The sequence below is a fragment of the Octopus sinensis genome, linkage group LG28 (genome assembly GCF_006345805.1).
Source record: "Octopus sinensis linkage group LG28, ASM634580v1, whole genome shotgun sequence".
Lineage (NCBI taxonomy): Eukaryota > Metazoa > Mollusca > Cephalopoda > Octopoda > Octopodidae > Octopus > Octopus sinensis.
In genome coordinates, this window is record NC_043024.1 from 1,037,234 (window position 1) to 1,052,097 (window position 14,864).

The window sequence follows — 14,864 nt, forward strand, 5'->3', positions numbered from 1 at the left end:
TTATTTACATTTGACGGATATTTGTCCTCATCTTGTTTTGGCTGATATATCCTCCAGCCTTCATCAGGTGTCTTGGGGAAATTTCGAACCTGGGTTCTCATTCCTAAGGTATTTTTCGATGTTATTATTATTATTGTTATTATTCTGGTCACTGCCTGGAATTGAACTCGGAATCTTGGGGTTAGTAGCCCGTGCTCTAAACTCCTACACCATATGCCCGTTGGCATGTAAATAATGTAAACAAGGATCATATATGTATGTGTGTGTGTTTGTGTGAGAGTGTGTGTGTGTTGTCTCCTTGTCTTGACTTCCAAGCAGTGTCCTTCATTTCCAATCATCATCATCATCATCCTCATCATCATTAAACATTCACTGGCATGGATTGGATGGTTTGACATGAAGCTAACCATCCAGGGAGCCATCCAGACTCCGATTGTCTGTTGTGGCATGATGTCTATGGTTGGATGCCCATCCTAATGCCAACCACTCAAGAGAGCGTGCTGGGCACTTTTTACATGCCACTATGCAGGGTGGTTGGTTGGTTGTTCCTTCTTGAGCCATGCCTGGCTCATAAGGGCCGGTTTCCCGGTTTCCTTGGCGTATAGGTTCCCCACCTGGATGGGACACCGGTCCGTCACAGGTGAGCTGCAAGATGCAGGAGGAAAGAGTGAGAGAAAGTTGTGGTGAAAGAGTCAGCAGACGTTTCGCCATTACGTTCTGCCGGAGCTGCGTGGAGCTTAGGTGTTTCGCTCATAAATGCACACATCACCCAGCCTGAGATTCAAACCCGCAATCCCTCGACCGCGAGTCCGCTGCTCTAACCACTAGGCCATGTGCCCCCACACTGGTGCAGGTGCACTTACACAATACCAGCCACGGGTGCACTTAGACAACAGTGGCACCGGCATTTGAAAGGAGAAGCCTGTATGTGTGGAAGACAGCGATTCTAGTTAGTCTGACATGATTTGTCTGGAGGTTTGTCAACAGGAAAGGCATACAGCTGTAGAAAATCTGCTTCAATAAGCTTTCGTCGAACCCATGCAAGCATGGAAAAGTGGATCTCAAAACAAGAACAATGTCTTTCATTTCCCTGTTTGCAATAGTTTGCTATGTTCCTGGGTTGGGAATATCAGTAATGTACCACATACGGCGGTGAGCTGGCAGAGTCGTTAGCGTGCCGGGCGAAATGCTTAGCAGTATTTCATCTGTCGTTACATTCTGAGTTCAAATTCAAGCTGAGGTCGAATTTACCTTTCATCCCTTCTGGGTTGATAAATTAAGCACCAGTTATGCACTGGGATCGCTGTAATCGACTTAACCCCTTTGTCTGTCCTTGTGTATCCCCTCTGTGTTTAACCCCTTGTGGGCAATAAAGAAATAAGAAAGCCACCAGCACACACTGCACCTATATTATGTAACTTGTTGTATGCATTAAAAAGATAAAATTGTGTAAATATTTGAATTTGTTGTGGTTTTGTAAATATTTTAATTTGTTGTGGTTTTCAAGAGGATTCATTTGAGGACTTTGGGTGGGTTTTAAAGTTAAATTTTATTTTGTAACAAAAAGATTTACCTTGAATTAAAAAAGAAAAGAATAAAAAGTAGGCCTAGATTTTTAACATCGATGTTATAAGTGAATATAAAACTGTGTTTAGAGGTAATTAAGCAGATAATTAGAGCAAAAAAAAAAACATATTCTCTTTGTTTCAGAGAAGTAAACCAAGGAGACAATATGAATTGAGATATTGTTACAATGGGCAGAGATAAGATTTTGCATCAAAGGTTGTGTGGACTTTAGTGCTAACCCAAGCTTTATTTGTGAGTTTTTAGTATTATTATTATTATTAACATCATCATCATCATCATCATCATCACCACCACCACCACCATCACCACCACCACCACCATCATCATCATCACCACCACCACCACCACCACCACCACCACATCATCATCATCATCATCATCATCATCATCATCATCATTATTACTATCATCGTATCATCATCGTTTAGCATCCGCTTTCCATGCTAGCATGGGTTGGACGGTTCAACTGGGGTCTGGGAAGCCCAAAGGCTGCACCAGGCCCAGTCAGATCTGGCAGTGTTTCTACAGCTGGATGCCCTTCCTAATGCCAACCACTCCGTGAGTGTAGTGGGTGCTTTTACTTGCCACCGGCACAGGTGCCAGACGAGGCTGGCAAACGGCCACGATCAGATGGTGTTTATCATCATCATCATCATTGTAATTGCTATTATTATTATTATCTTTATCTTCTTTTTGTAATTTTGTTTCCACATCTTGCTGAGTGTCTGCCCAACCTTAGGGCCATTATTATTATTATTATTATTATTATTGTCTTTGTACAGCTTCTAACGTTGGAGATGTGCTACGGTGTCAGCTGTTCACTACCAGTGAACTAAGGTAACATCCACTAATTTTCGAGCCCCTTCTGGAGTATTCAAGCGGTTCCAAGCAGTGCTGTTTTCTGCTGGGGCTCCACCCTTATTGCAGCCCCTATTTGTTCCACGTACTTCTCGAGATTTTTGCTCACTGTTCCCAGGGCTCCGACAATTACTGGAACTACTGCTACCTTTTTGCACAACCACTTCTCCCATTAATTATGTCACCAATGTAACACAAGCTGTTAATTACCCATCAGGAGTCAGCTGAGGATTCCATAGATTCTACATCTGGTCAACTCTTAAGATACATTGCTCCAATGCATCTTCCACGTACAATGCTTCCTTTTTCTGTTGGTCAGCCTCTTATTCCTCTACATCATTTGCACATCTTTAGCTTATGACAGGCACAGCATATTGTGCTTCTTCCATGACTAAAAAAGGTAAAGTTATCTCCTTGACCCATGCCTTCTCATCAGGGCTGTTTTCCTGGTTTCCTGGTTGCCATGGCGTATAAATTCCCCACCTGGATGGGATGCTAGTCCTTCACAGGGTCACTCATTTTGAAAGCTGAATGGACTGGAGCAATGTGAACTGAAGTGTTTTGCTCAAGAACACAACACATCACTCAGTCCAGGAATCAAAACCACAATCTTACAATCAAGAGTCCAACACAGCTTGTCACTCATCTGACTCGCTTTATAACTACGAAGATGATTCTTGAGTCCAGCTTTACTGAGGCAGGGTCTTGCACAGACACTGCATGTCAGCATCATAGGAAGACCCTATACATGCATACATACATTTTAATCATTGTCCTTTAAATCTTAAAGTCTCGCAGATTTTCATTCACACACACACCCACCAACGTGCCTGGAGCAAAGTATAGTTGAACTTGGGTTCTTGGGTAGAGGGTGCAAATCCTAATTCATACACTACAAATGATCACGATGTCTGGGTTTCTAAAACTCTGCAAGGCCTTTAAAGGACCATTGGTTAAAACAAGATGCTTTCCTTCTCAACCTTGCTACCAACTTGATGGCTGGTCGAAATCTACTCTAAATTTAAAAGAGAAAGAGAAGAATGAACACACACACACACCACACACACACACCACACATACAAACACACACACACACACCACACAAACACACCACACAAACACACACACACACCAAAAACACACACACACACGCACGCACACACACACACAGAACTTTGCCGAAAAATTACAGAAGCCTTTGCGTCCCTTTTGTAACTTATTGGACGGTTGTACCCAACTGGGGGTTTGTGCGCGTTTGGACTCGGATGAAAGGAGACGGACAGACGAACGGACGGACGGATGGATGAACCGATTGATTTTAGTAATAAAACAAAAAAAGATGATATCAAAACAGTCTGATATCGAGAACACGTGAATGGTTTTGTTGTTTAGTTTCCGGATCAGCTCTGATCGGACAAATTTTCGCGGGGACTCCAACCGTGACCACCCCGTTTTTTATTAATCTTTCTTTTAGTTCTTCTGTCTCTAATGTATTCTTTCTTTATTTAAGACTTATTTTTTGGATTTAAAGGCGATTCAGTTGCTTTTGTTGCAGGTCGAACGACTTACGACAAAGGAAGGCTTTGTTGGCCTCACCTTAATAAGGAGAAGTTTTATAGGTAAAAAATTCACTATTAAAGGGTTGTGGTGAGACTCTGCATCAACATTTCGAAGTCTTGCTCTTCGTCTGAGGCTGGGAGGGAAATAGAATGGTTCTTGCTTTGGTCTCCAGCTGAAGATTGCGATTACAAGAATGGAGATGGTCGAAGGGAAATAACTGCGAGGGAATTGTTGAATAAGTCTAGAGAAGTTATTTCCCTTGCATCATTGATGCTATTTCATTGAAAACGGCGATTTCAACGTCCAGTTCATTCACAACTTTCGTGCTAACGTTAATTACAATGTAGATTCTGCAGGGCTGACCGACCTGCGTGAAACAAGAGTCAAATCTCGCGGAAAATCGTCTAAAAGATTTAAAAGAATAGATTGGCAGAGTCGCTAGAATGTCAGAAGAAATATTTTGCTGTATTTTAGGAGGCAAGGGATACTTTCTGAGTTCGACTCCGACTGACGTCAACTTCGCCTTTCGTCCTTCCAGGATCGACAAAATAAGGAACGAATCAAATATTTTATTTTTGCCAATCCTAAATTTGAAACTATTGCTTCATGGATGTTTCATCTGGAAAAGGCTTCGTGGTTTTATTAGTTCGTCCGTTGTTAATGACGATTACCGAATCGGGGGAGAAGATGGGTCGTGATGTGTCTGGTTGTGGCCAATTAGTCGGATGCGTGTTCGGAAGGCTCTGCCACAGGTCACCAACTGGTCGTCTGCTGGGAATAAAGGGCAAAAAGTTGGCTCTGGACTGGCACAACGTTTTCTTTCTGTACCTGCAATCCTGTTCTGTTTACAGGGGACGACATCTTTGTTGGTGCAGCTTCGCTAAGTAGGGCGGTTTTGTGCTTGCGTTTCCCAGGTGCTGGGATCGATCTTAAAGATCTTCAATGAAGCTTTTGAGTGAATCTTTGAAGCATTTTTGTGTGTGTTTGCCTTCTGTCAGTTTGTTGTAAAACAGTCTCGTAGGGAGTTGCGTGTCTGGCAGTAAAACAAGGTGGCCTGCCCATCTGAGTGGCTTTCTCCTCAGAAGTGTGCAAATGCTTAGCAGACCAGCTCGAGAGAAAAGGCATCTAATTAAACACTGCACTGCAATCACTGACGACATTAGGGGCAGATACATGCACTTTGCAGGACATTGCTGAAGGACTAAGGACATTGCTGAAGGACTAAGGACTTAGCCCTTCACCCCAACACAGATGTACAAGGGTCTGCTGTCCAGCAAAAAACTATATTGATCATCTTTCTGCAGACATGTGATGTTGCTCTTTCGACTTACCAAACTCTTCGGGGAAGAATCATGATTGAGTCACACAAATTCGAGCAAGTTCTTTCAAACAATTATTATAAGGACATTATGGTTAGAATCTCACGTAAAATACTTTGCAGTATTTGTTGTGGTGCTTAACGTTCCGAGTTCGATTCACACCAAAGTCAACTTTGCCTTTTATATTCCTTGCAATAAAGGGACCAGGCAAGTACTTGAGCTGATTCAATCAACTTACCCCTAAAAGTTGATCACGGAGATGGATTAGGGGTGATCTGGGTATAAATAATTGCTTAGGTGTGGGAATAGCTGAGTGGTTAAGAAATTTGCTTCCCAACCATGTGGTCGCTGGTTCAGTCCCACTGTGTGGCATCTTGGGAAATTGTCTTCTACTGTAGACCCAGACCAAAGCCAAGTGCATTGATTTGGTAGATGGAAACTGAGAGAAGATTATCGTATATAATGGCGGGGAGGGGTGGCCCTGAAATCAGAATGTGATGAGTTAGAAGAAATGCTACAAAGCACTAATGGTCCTGCCACTCGCTACAGGAGTTGGAACAAATAATTCTTTCTAATTTTGGCACAAGGCCAGCAGTTTTGAGGAGAGGAAGCAAGAAGATTAATATCAACCTCAGTACTCAATTAGTATTTATTTTAACAATCCCAGAAGGATGACAATCAAAGTTGACCTTGGCAGAATTTGAACTCAGAACCTAATGTGTCGAAAGGAATACCACCACCACCTCACCATCTTTTTCTAATGTCTGCTTTCCATGCTGGCATGAGTTGGGCATTTTGACAGGAGCTGGCAAGGCCAGGGGCTGCACCAGCTTCCATTGTCTGTTTTGGCCTGGTTTCTACAGCCAGATGCCCTTCCTAATGCCAACCACTCCACGGAGTGTGCTGGGGAGCTTTTTTATGTGGCACCAGCACCAGTGGTTTTTACATGGCACCAACGCTGAGAGGATTACCAAGCACCTTGCAAAAGAAAAACCCCTCAACTGGGGAATAGTATTGAGGGTCTGTGGCTTTGTACCGGTTGAGAGATTTAATATATTGAGGGGACAAATATAGATGTCTTGCTGTGTATACAGGGATGATCCAGCTAGAAAAAAGACAAAGTGAGTTGGTGAGAAAAAAGCACTTTTTTTATGACATTCCAACAGCTCTGCCAGCTCACCACCTTAGCCAGGAATTAATTAATAATTAATTAATTAATAAGGACAATCACCAAGTCTTTCATAATCAACAACATAATCAAGAGATTTAGAAAAATCAATTTATTTTCAGAAAAATTAATAATAATAAAACCAAGTTTGATTTTTACGTCACAAATCATTCCAACATTTTATCTTCCTATCAAAATATTCCACTTATCATAGTGTAGCTCCATCTTTTTGTGTTGTTGTTGTTGTTGTTACATGCCCCCCCTGTTGTAGATTTTGTTATCCGTCTCATGGGATTGCCGTGTAGATTTAGTGAGAAGCAAAAGAACCTAAAACTCCATTGTATTTTTTGCACAAAACTGATTGGTAAGACCAGCCATGATGGATTCTTAATTCTATAAAATTCGTATAATATACCCATTCTACAGACAGATATACAAGTGCATCTTCTCCCTGACTAATGGTCTCTTAGAAGACTCATGTACACACACACACACACACATATATATATATATATATATATATATCACCATGATCACCATGACCGACCAGGCTATCAGATGTTGCTACCCATCGCTGGTCACAATGCGCTTCGCATTGTTTTAGCCTTCAAATGACGCCACCCCACTGGCTAAGCGAGCAGGCCAACAGAAGAAAGAGTGGTGAAAGAGTACAGCAGGGATCACCACCCTCTGCTGGAGCCTCGTGGAGTTTTTGGGTGTTTTCACTCAATAAACACTCACAATGCCCGGCCTGGGAATCAAAACCGCGATCCTACAACTGCAAGTCCGCTGCCCTAACCACTGGGCCATTGCGCCTCCACACACACACACACACATATATATATACGATGGGTTTCTTTCAGTTTTCGTCAACAAAATCCACTCACAAGGCTTTGCTTGGCCACAGTTATAATAAAAAGACATTTACCCATGTGGTTGGGAAGCAAACTTCTCAGCACACAGCCACACCTGTGCTTATATACATACATACATATGTATATATATACATATACATATATATACATATACATATATATACATATATATATATATATATATATACATATACATATATATATATATATATAAACGTATATATATATATATATATATATATATATATATATACATATATATGTATTGGAAGGTTTGGAGATGATGTACAGGTATTATATATTAGAAGAAATGAGGTACTCAGAAATTCGGATGGTTTTATATTTACAGATATTTATTTGTATATTACATGTTTTTATAAATCATATATTAGCGCTTTCATCCACTCTATTAGCGCTAATATATGATTTATAAAAACATGTAACATACTAATAAATATCTGTAAATATAAAACCATCCAGATTTCTGAGTACCTTATTTCTTCTATTATATATATATATACATATATATATATATATATATATATATATATAATGTTGACAAAATTAAATGTTGTCATTCAATGTTATAATGAGATTTTGATTGAAATCATCATTTTAAACTGCATACTTTAACCCTTTTTTCACTGACCTGCTGCCTGACATAGCTTCCCTGATTCTATGACACAGCTTCCCTGCTTCAATTCCATGTCAATTTACGTTCCAAACACCAGATTAACAATGACAAAGTTGGTTGACCGAATTCTTCATTGTTTTCAAATTAAATGAAACAAAGTGTTTTTCAACAGAATTTTGGTAACAAATGAATGCAGAAGGTCTTGGTTGGTAACAAAAAAAAGGGGGGTGGAATCATAGAATGTTCTGGCACAGCAAAGTAAAATCACTAACTAGTTGGTTAGTGATTGGTTAATGACAGTCAGAATCCACAATTTGCCAAACGATCATTCGACCCGAAATGGTGAAGAGAATTTCTTTGATTATCAATAACATCTTGGTTTTCACAGGTAGACTCAAGTTTAACCGTTTATTGTTTAAACCAGTCATACCTGGCCCAAATGTTTCACCTGTTTTATGTTCAAATTGGCCAGATCCAGCCTCTCACACCAACCCTATGCAATGTCATTCTAAAAATAAACAATCACATCACTGAAACCTCAAATCTATATAATAATAATAATAATGAAATTATTGTATACAGTGTTCAGGTGCACCACAGCTTATCAAAAATGCGTATAAAGCATATGCAGTGATGTACAAATGTCTGGGAAGCGAACAGTGTACGTATGATAATGCATGATTGAATCAAAGCAAAAAGAAGAGGAATTACATTTGATGAAGTAAAGTGGATGCTGAAGGGTTAAGAGACAATTAAGGAGAGAAAGGCTGAACTGGATTTGGTTTTGGAAAAGAAAAGGGCTTAGAAAACCTGATCCCTGGTACAGTGAGAGTAACTTACAAAGTCAAGGTTTTATCATTTTTGCCAGAGTACACTCATTTTAGGAGGGTCTGAATGTTGTTGCATAACCCCAGGTCGGGCCTGATTGAGCAAACTTATGAGCAATGTTGTTCAAGTCCTGACTCTGGCATCTTTTTTGTATATCTGGGACAGACTCTTTTTTTCTTTAAGATGGTTGGGTATGATTCAAAAGCATTTTGCTACTATTTCTAACAAGCTGGGTAACTACACAGCAGCTTCCTTGTTGATATGTAGAGGGTCCAATACAACAAATAGGTGTAGACATGGGGAGTTGTTCCTTGTTGTTGTTTAGCCGTGGGTCAGCAGACTTATTACTAAAGGTGTTCCAACCATGACCATCCTGTCTATTTTCAAGTATATATTTCAAGACCTAGATTGTTTTTTGTTTGTAACTAATGAAAGAGTTTTTGAGAAATTTTGACTGCTATTTCTAGCGAATTCAGTTGGTTGATATATTTGCATGGCAGTGAATGTAGCAGTTGTGCTAAGACTTGGACAAAGGCATGGATCCGAAACAGACGCACGCAATGGTCCCTCCGAACCCCAGAGAATTGCTAAGAGCAATCCAGCGCTGTGAATCGTCAGTAAGTTTGGAGCTGTGAATGGGAACCAAATCCAATCCAGTGAATTCTTCATCGGGATTCTCTAAATTAATCGTCGGTGGAATGTCCCCAGTCTTCAAACTGAGAACAGTGAATAAAGCTTCTATGCTTCCAGCTCCCCCCAGTAAATGTCCCGTGGCGCCTTTAGTTGAAGATATCTTCAATTTATCACAGTGGTCTCCGAAGAGCCGCCGAATGGCACGGATTTCAGCGGCGTCACCGAGTGGCGTTGAGGTTGCGTGTGCGTTTATGTAATTTATCGCTGAAACATCGACCCCAGCTTCTTCAATGGCCATTTTCATGCAATGGTAAGAACCATACCCGTCTTCTCTGGGGGCAGTAATATGGTTTGCGTCACCAGTCAGACCGTAACCAAGGACTTCAGCATAAATGGGAGCATTCCTTTGTTTAGCATGCTCCAATTCTTCGAGAACAAGCAAAGCCGAACCTTCCGACATGACGAACCCGTCGCGTTGACGGTCAAAAGGACGCGAGGACTTGTGTGGTTCTTCGTTGAAATTTGTGCTCAACGCTCGAATTTTAGCAAAGCCTGCAATTGCCAGTGGATTGACAGCAGCATCGACACCTCCTGCTAACATTACATCAGCAGAATTGTATTTGATTAGTCTAAAAGCATCGCCAACACTATGCAACCCCGTGGCGCAGGCTGTCGACACCGAATGGTTCGGACCACACAAGGAATGCTTCATACTTATATGTCCGGCTGCCATATTAATAAGTATTTTAGGGATGAAAAAAGGGCTCACTTTTTTATAACCTTTCTCATAGAGTGTCTTACCACTGTGGAAAATTTCTTCCATGTCAACCATGCCCACTCCAACGGCCACGCCAGTCCGTAGTCGGTCCATCTCGGATTCGGGTTTCCATTGAGCATCTTTCAGGGCATTTTCGGCCGCAATTAACGCGTATATGGAAGACAAAGACAGGATCTTCTTCTGGGAAGGGGTTACAAAGCTGTCGATGTCTACAATGTCAGACGAATCGTCGTTTTGTCCCGATCGGGGAACGACCCCCGCGATGCGACACGGAATGTTTTGGTAAGCTTTGTCCTTCAAACAAGATATTCCAGAGTCGCCGGCCAATATTCGCTGCCATACTTTTTGGACATCACTTCCTAAGCAGGACACAAGTCCAGCCCCGGTCACTACCACGCGTCGACCACCCATGGGGCCTGAAAAGTTCCGATCAAGGAAGGATTTCGTCTCAAGATTTCAAAACAAAACCAAAATCAATGAAGGAAAGAAGGGAGGTAACTGCGTTAGTCACGATTTCACTTGTTTTCTGCTCTTGGCACAAGGCCCGCAATTTTGGGGGAGGAGGGGCCAGTAGATTAGATCGACCCCAGTACGCAACTGGTACTTGATTTATCGACCCCGAAAGGATGAAAAGCAAAATCGACCTCGGCGGACTTTGAACTCAGAACATAAAGACAGACGAGTCAAGATATCACTATTATTAATAAACTTGAGATATTAACCAGAAATATTAGAATGCCGTTTTATTTATTCTGTTGTGTCTGGGGAAAGTCATTTTCTTTTTGTGCCTTATAATATATAACACCAGTGAGTGTGTTACATAATAAGGCACAGAAAAAGAGAATGTCTCTCCCCAGACACAACAGAATATGCTTCAACACACGAACTCACATAAAGAATCTTGCAAACCAAATCCAAAAACGAAATATTTATTTATTGATATTATTAATGATTTCCCGAAAAAATGTTATTTTCGTCATCAATATGCAAAACTACATCAGAACAACACACTTTGAAAGATATCAGGTTGTTGGAAGAAAGTTAAGAAGAACCTTAGTTTATTATAATCATTAATTTATTTAACATTTAATTGATGTTTCAAGACTTTAATAAATGATTTAAGAATTTATAATTACATTTCTCTAGTTTAATAACTTTTTTTTAGTGGAAGAGTTATTCACAGCAACAGTTGCGTAGAGAAATACGAAACCAACGTATATGTATGAAGATGTATAATTGCTCGAAGTAGGATGATTTTTAAAATTTTAAAGCAAATAGAAATAATTTATTTCGGATCTTTTTACTTTGACCGGCAGATTTAAAAAATAATTTCTTTGTAACTCAGCACTTTTAAACTTCGTATACTGGTAGAATGTGTTACATAAATAGCTTACAAACTACAGAATTTTCTCAAGAAAGCCAAGAGAAAGAGATGTTTTATGTAACACTTTCTACCAGAATACGAAGTTTAAAAGTGTTTAGTTACAAAGAAATTATTTAAAAAATCTGCCGGTCAAAGTGAAAAGATCCTTTATTTCTTTGAATAGATAACTCTAGAGTTTAAAACTTGTTAATGATAGCTTCTCACTTGTTTGGTTTTGAGCACTTGTGGAGCGAATCTCAAACAGACAAGGGGAAAAGCCGGGTGATTTTTTAGAGAGTAACTCTTTTGCTAATGTCCGTTTGCAACCTCCGGTGATACCCGGTGATGAGTGAACCCTAAAGTTTCGACCAAGCAAGGAGCATGAGATATTCTTTATGTATCACACTTAAGATATACAGACTATTGATTGGGCAGTTACTGCAGTATTTGTCCAAAGATAACATATCTTATGGACGTGCTGGACGAAAAAAATAATTATCAGAGAAAAAGAAATGAAAATTCGTCTCAGCAATTACCAGTGTCAGATACATTTCAGCCGCTACTTTAATTATTACCACAGTTACATAAACCGTATTTTTAATCAGTTGGGCGGCTATTCGCAACATCAGTGAATATTTTATTCACTTTTTCGTATATCAAAGACGACGAATTCTCGTTCAAACGAGTATGCGCCTTTTGAAATGGCCCTACTTGGTGCTCTTGCTATCCGCTGCTGGGACGAATTTCTCTCTCTCTCTGCTATTTATTTATTGTTTTGTAACACTGCAAGTGCACGTAAACTATAAACTGGCACTCCGTTGATTACGTGGACGAGGATTCCAGTTGATCCGCTCAACGGAACAGCTTGCTCATGAAATGAACGTGCAAGTGGCTGAGCAGACGACAGACACGCGAACCCCTAACGTAGTTCTCAAGGAGATTCAGCGTGGCTGAGAATGTGGCAAGGCTGGCCCTTTTGAAATACAGGTACAACTCATTTTTGCCACCTGAGCGGACTACATCAACACGAAATAAAGTGTCTTGCTCAAGGACACAACGCACTGCCAGGAATCGAATTCACGACCTTAGGATTGTGAGCCGACTTTCCTAACCACTGAGCCACGCACCTTCACAAAAACTATTACCTCAGGACAAATACAGCTGTAACAGGCCTATTGACTATGATACGTAGGCGGCTATTTTAATTAACTAATGCCTCAATTGCGTGAACCGGGTTTTTAGCATAAATGTACAGAAATCGGTAAACATAACAATATACAAAGAGACCGTAACAGTTCCATATCGAGAGTGAAGCTAATGAGTGCGTCTCTTCATGGTCGCTGAACAGTGAGTGCTTTTGATGAATTGAGGTTGAAGTGAGACCAGACAACAATAACAAATAATATGGAGTCAGCCAGAGAGCCTCATTATTTGCGTTGCCATATGTCTTTGCCTTCCAGAACACGTCCTGTATTCGGGTGTTCAAATTTGCATCTGAGAAGAGCTTTTTTAATTTTCCGAAAGTCCGGAATTTTCAGCTTCCATTACTTTAAAAATTATATGTGTGTGTATGTCTATATCCATCACCGTCACCGTGATCACCGTGACCGACCAGGCTATCAGATGTTGTTACACATCGCTGGTCACAATGCGCTTCGCATTGTTTTAGCCTCCAAATAACGCCACCCCACTGGCTAAGCGAGCAGGCCAACAGAAGAAAGAGTAAGAGAAAGTTGTGGTGAAAGAGTACAGCAGGGATCGCCACCACCCCCTGCCGGAGCCTCGTGGGGCTTTAGGTGTTTTCGCTCAATAAACACTCACAACGCCCGGTCTGGGAATCGAAACCGCGATCCTACGACCGTGAGTCCGCTGCCCTAACCACTAGGCCATTGCGCCTCCACGCATATATATATATATATGTAAAACTCCACTAGAGTGGACGAAAGCGCTAATATATGATATATGATTTATAAAAACATGTAATATACAAATAAATATCTGTAAATATAAAACCATCCAGATTTCTGAGTACCTCATTTCTTCTAATATATAATACCTGTACACCATCTCCAAACCTTCTAATATATATATATATATATATATGTATGTATGTATGCATGCATGTACAAGGGGAAGTCAAATTATCTGCACTGCTGCCAAGGCCTTCTTTAGGTTTGCCACACTACTTTCTGTGTTTGTGTGCCAAAAGGTGGAAATTCTTGTGGTTACATAACAACTGAGATTTAGCCTTGATTGTTCCAGTTTTCTTTCTTGTGTTACAGAGTAAACACGACCAATCTTCTGGCAGAGTGCACCAAGGAATCACAGATTAGGGATCTGGTCTGAAGTTGTGTCAGGGGCTGAAGTTCATCACAGGCCTTCAGTACAATGCAGGGACAATACTCTATCGTGTAGAAGTGTGTATTGAGAAGTTTAAAAATGGCTAGACAAGCATAAAGCGTGGAAAGAGAGCAGGATGCCCCATCAACCTCTGTCACAAAGAACTACATTAAGGGCACATGTGTCTGTGGAGTACTCAACCACTTGCATTTAATTTCACAAGCAGGCCATTCATCGGATCAACTGGATCACTCATCATCAGAAGTAACAGAGAACCAGTTAGTCAGTCATTTGACATGATCACTCAACCTGCTAAGAAAAGTAGCCAGAGCACCCTCACTTTAAACCGTACTGTTTAAGTGGAAGAAAGCAGACAATGTAGTTCTCGATACACTGAATAAAGAGACGATGATTAAGGGTGGGACGTCTTTAAGCATGTCTACCCTGTCAGAGCTGATTTGGATTTAAACAACTACAAGGAAAAACATCTCAGATAATCTAATCCTTGTTATAACCTGGTGGTAATAACCCAAATTTATACAACCAACAAGGATGGGGTGAACCCAAAACAACAACACACCTTAAAGTTTTTTGTAAAATATTATGTATGTATACATACATATATATACATACCTACCTACATACATACATACATATATATATACATACATATACATGCATACATACATATATACATACCTACATACATACATATATATACATACATACATACATACATATATACATACATATACACATACATATATATATATATATATATATATTATATATATATATATGCACACATGCATACATACATACATACACCCCCACCACTGCTTGACAACTGGTGTTGGTTTGTTTGTGTCTCCCTAACTTAGCAGTTTGGCAAAAGATGAAGATGAAAGATGTACCAGGTTT

The 14,864-nt window shown here is 40.3% G+C and overlaps 1 protein-coding gene and 1 long non-coding RNA gene across 2 annotated transcripts in view; one reads left to right on the forward strand and one right to left on the reverse strand.

The window, feature by feature from the left end:
* The window catches only part of LOC118768351, a 42,301-nt gene that overhangs the window by 25,703 nt on the left and 1,734 nt on the right, over positions 1–14,864 (forward strand). The window contains exon 2 of the long non-coding RNA XR_005004175.1: positions 1,711–1,818. This is a non-coding gene — a long non-coding RNA (uncharacterized LOC118768351). The remainder of the gene's footprint in view (positions 1–1,710; positions 1,819–14,864) is intronic.
* Positions 8,527–10,733, reverse strand: LOC115225786 (3-oxoacyl-[acyl-carrier-protein] synthase, mitochondrial-like). Its single transcript, XM_029796741.2, has 2 exons — positions 8,667–10,733; positions 8,527–8,545 (listed from the first exon to the last, which is right to left on the reverse strand). Exon 1 carries the CDS (start codon positions 10,649–10,651, stop codon positions 9,347–9,349), a length of 1,305 nt encoding a protein of 434 aa, XP_029652601.1. The 5' UTR covers positions 10,652–10,733; the 3' UTR covers positions 8,527–8,545; positions 8,667–9,346.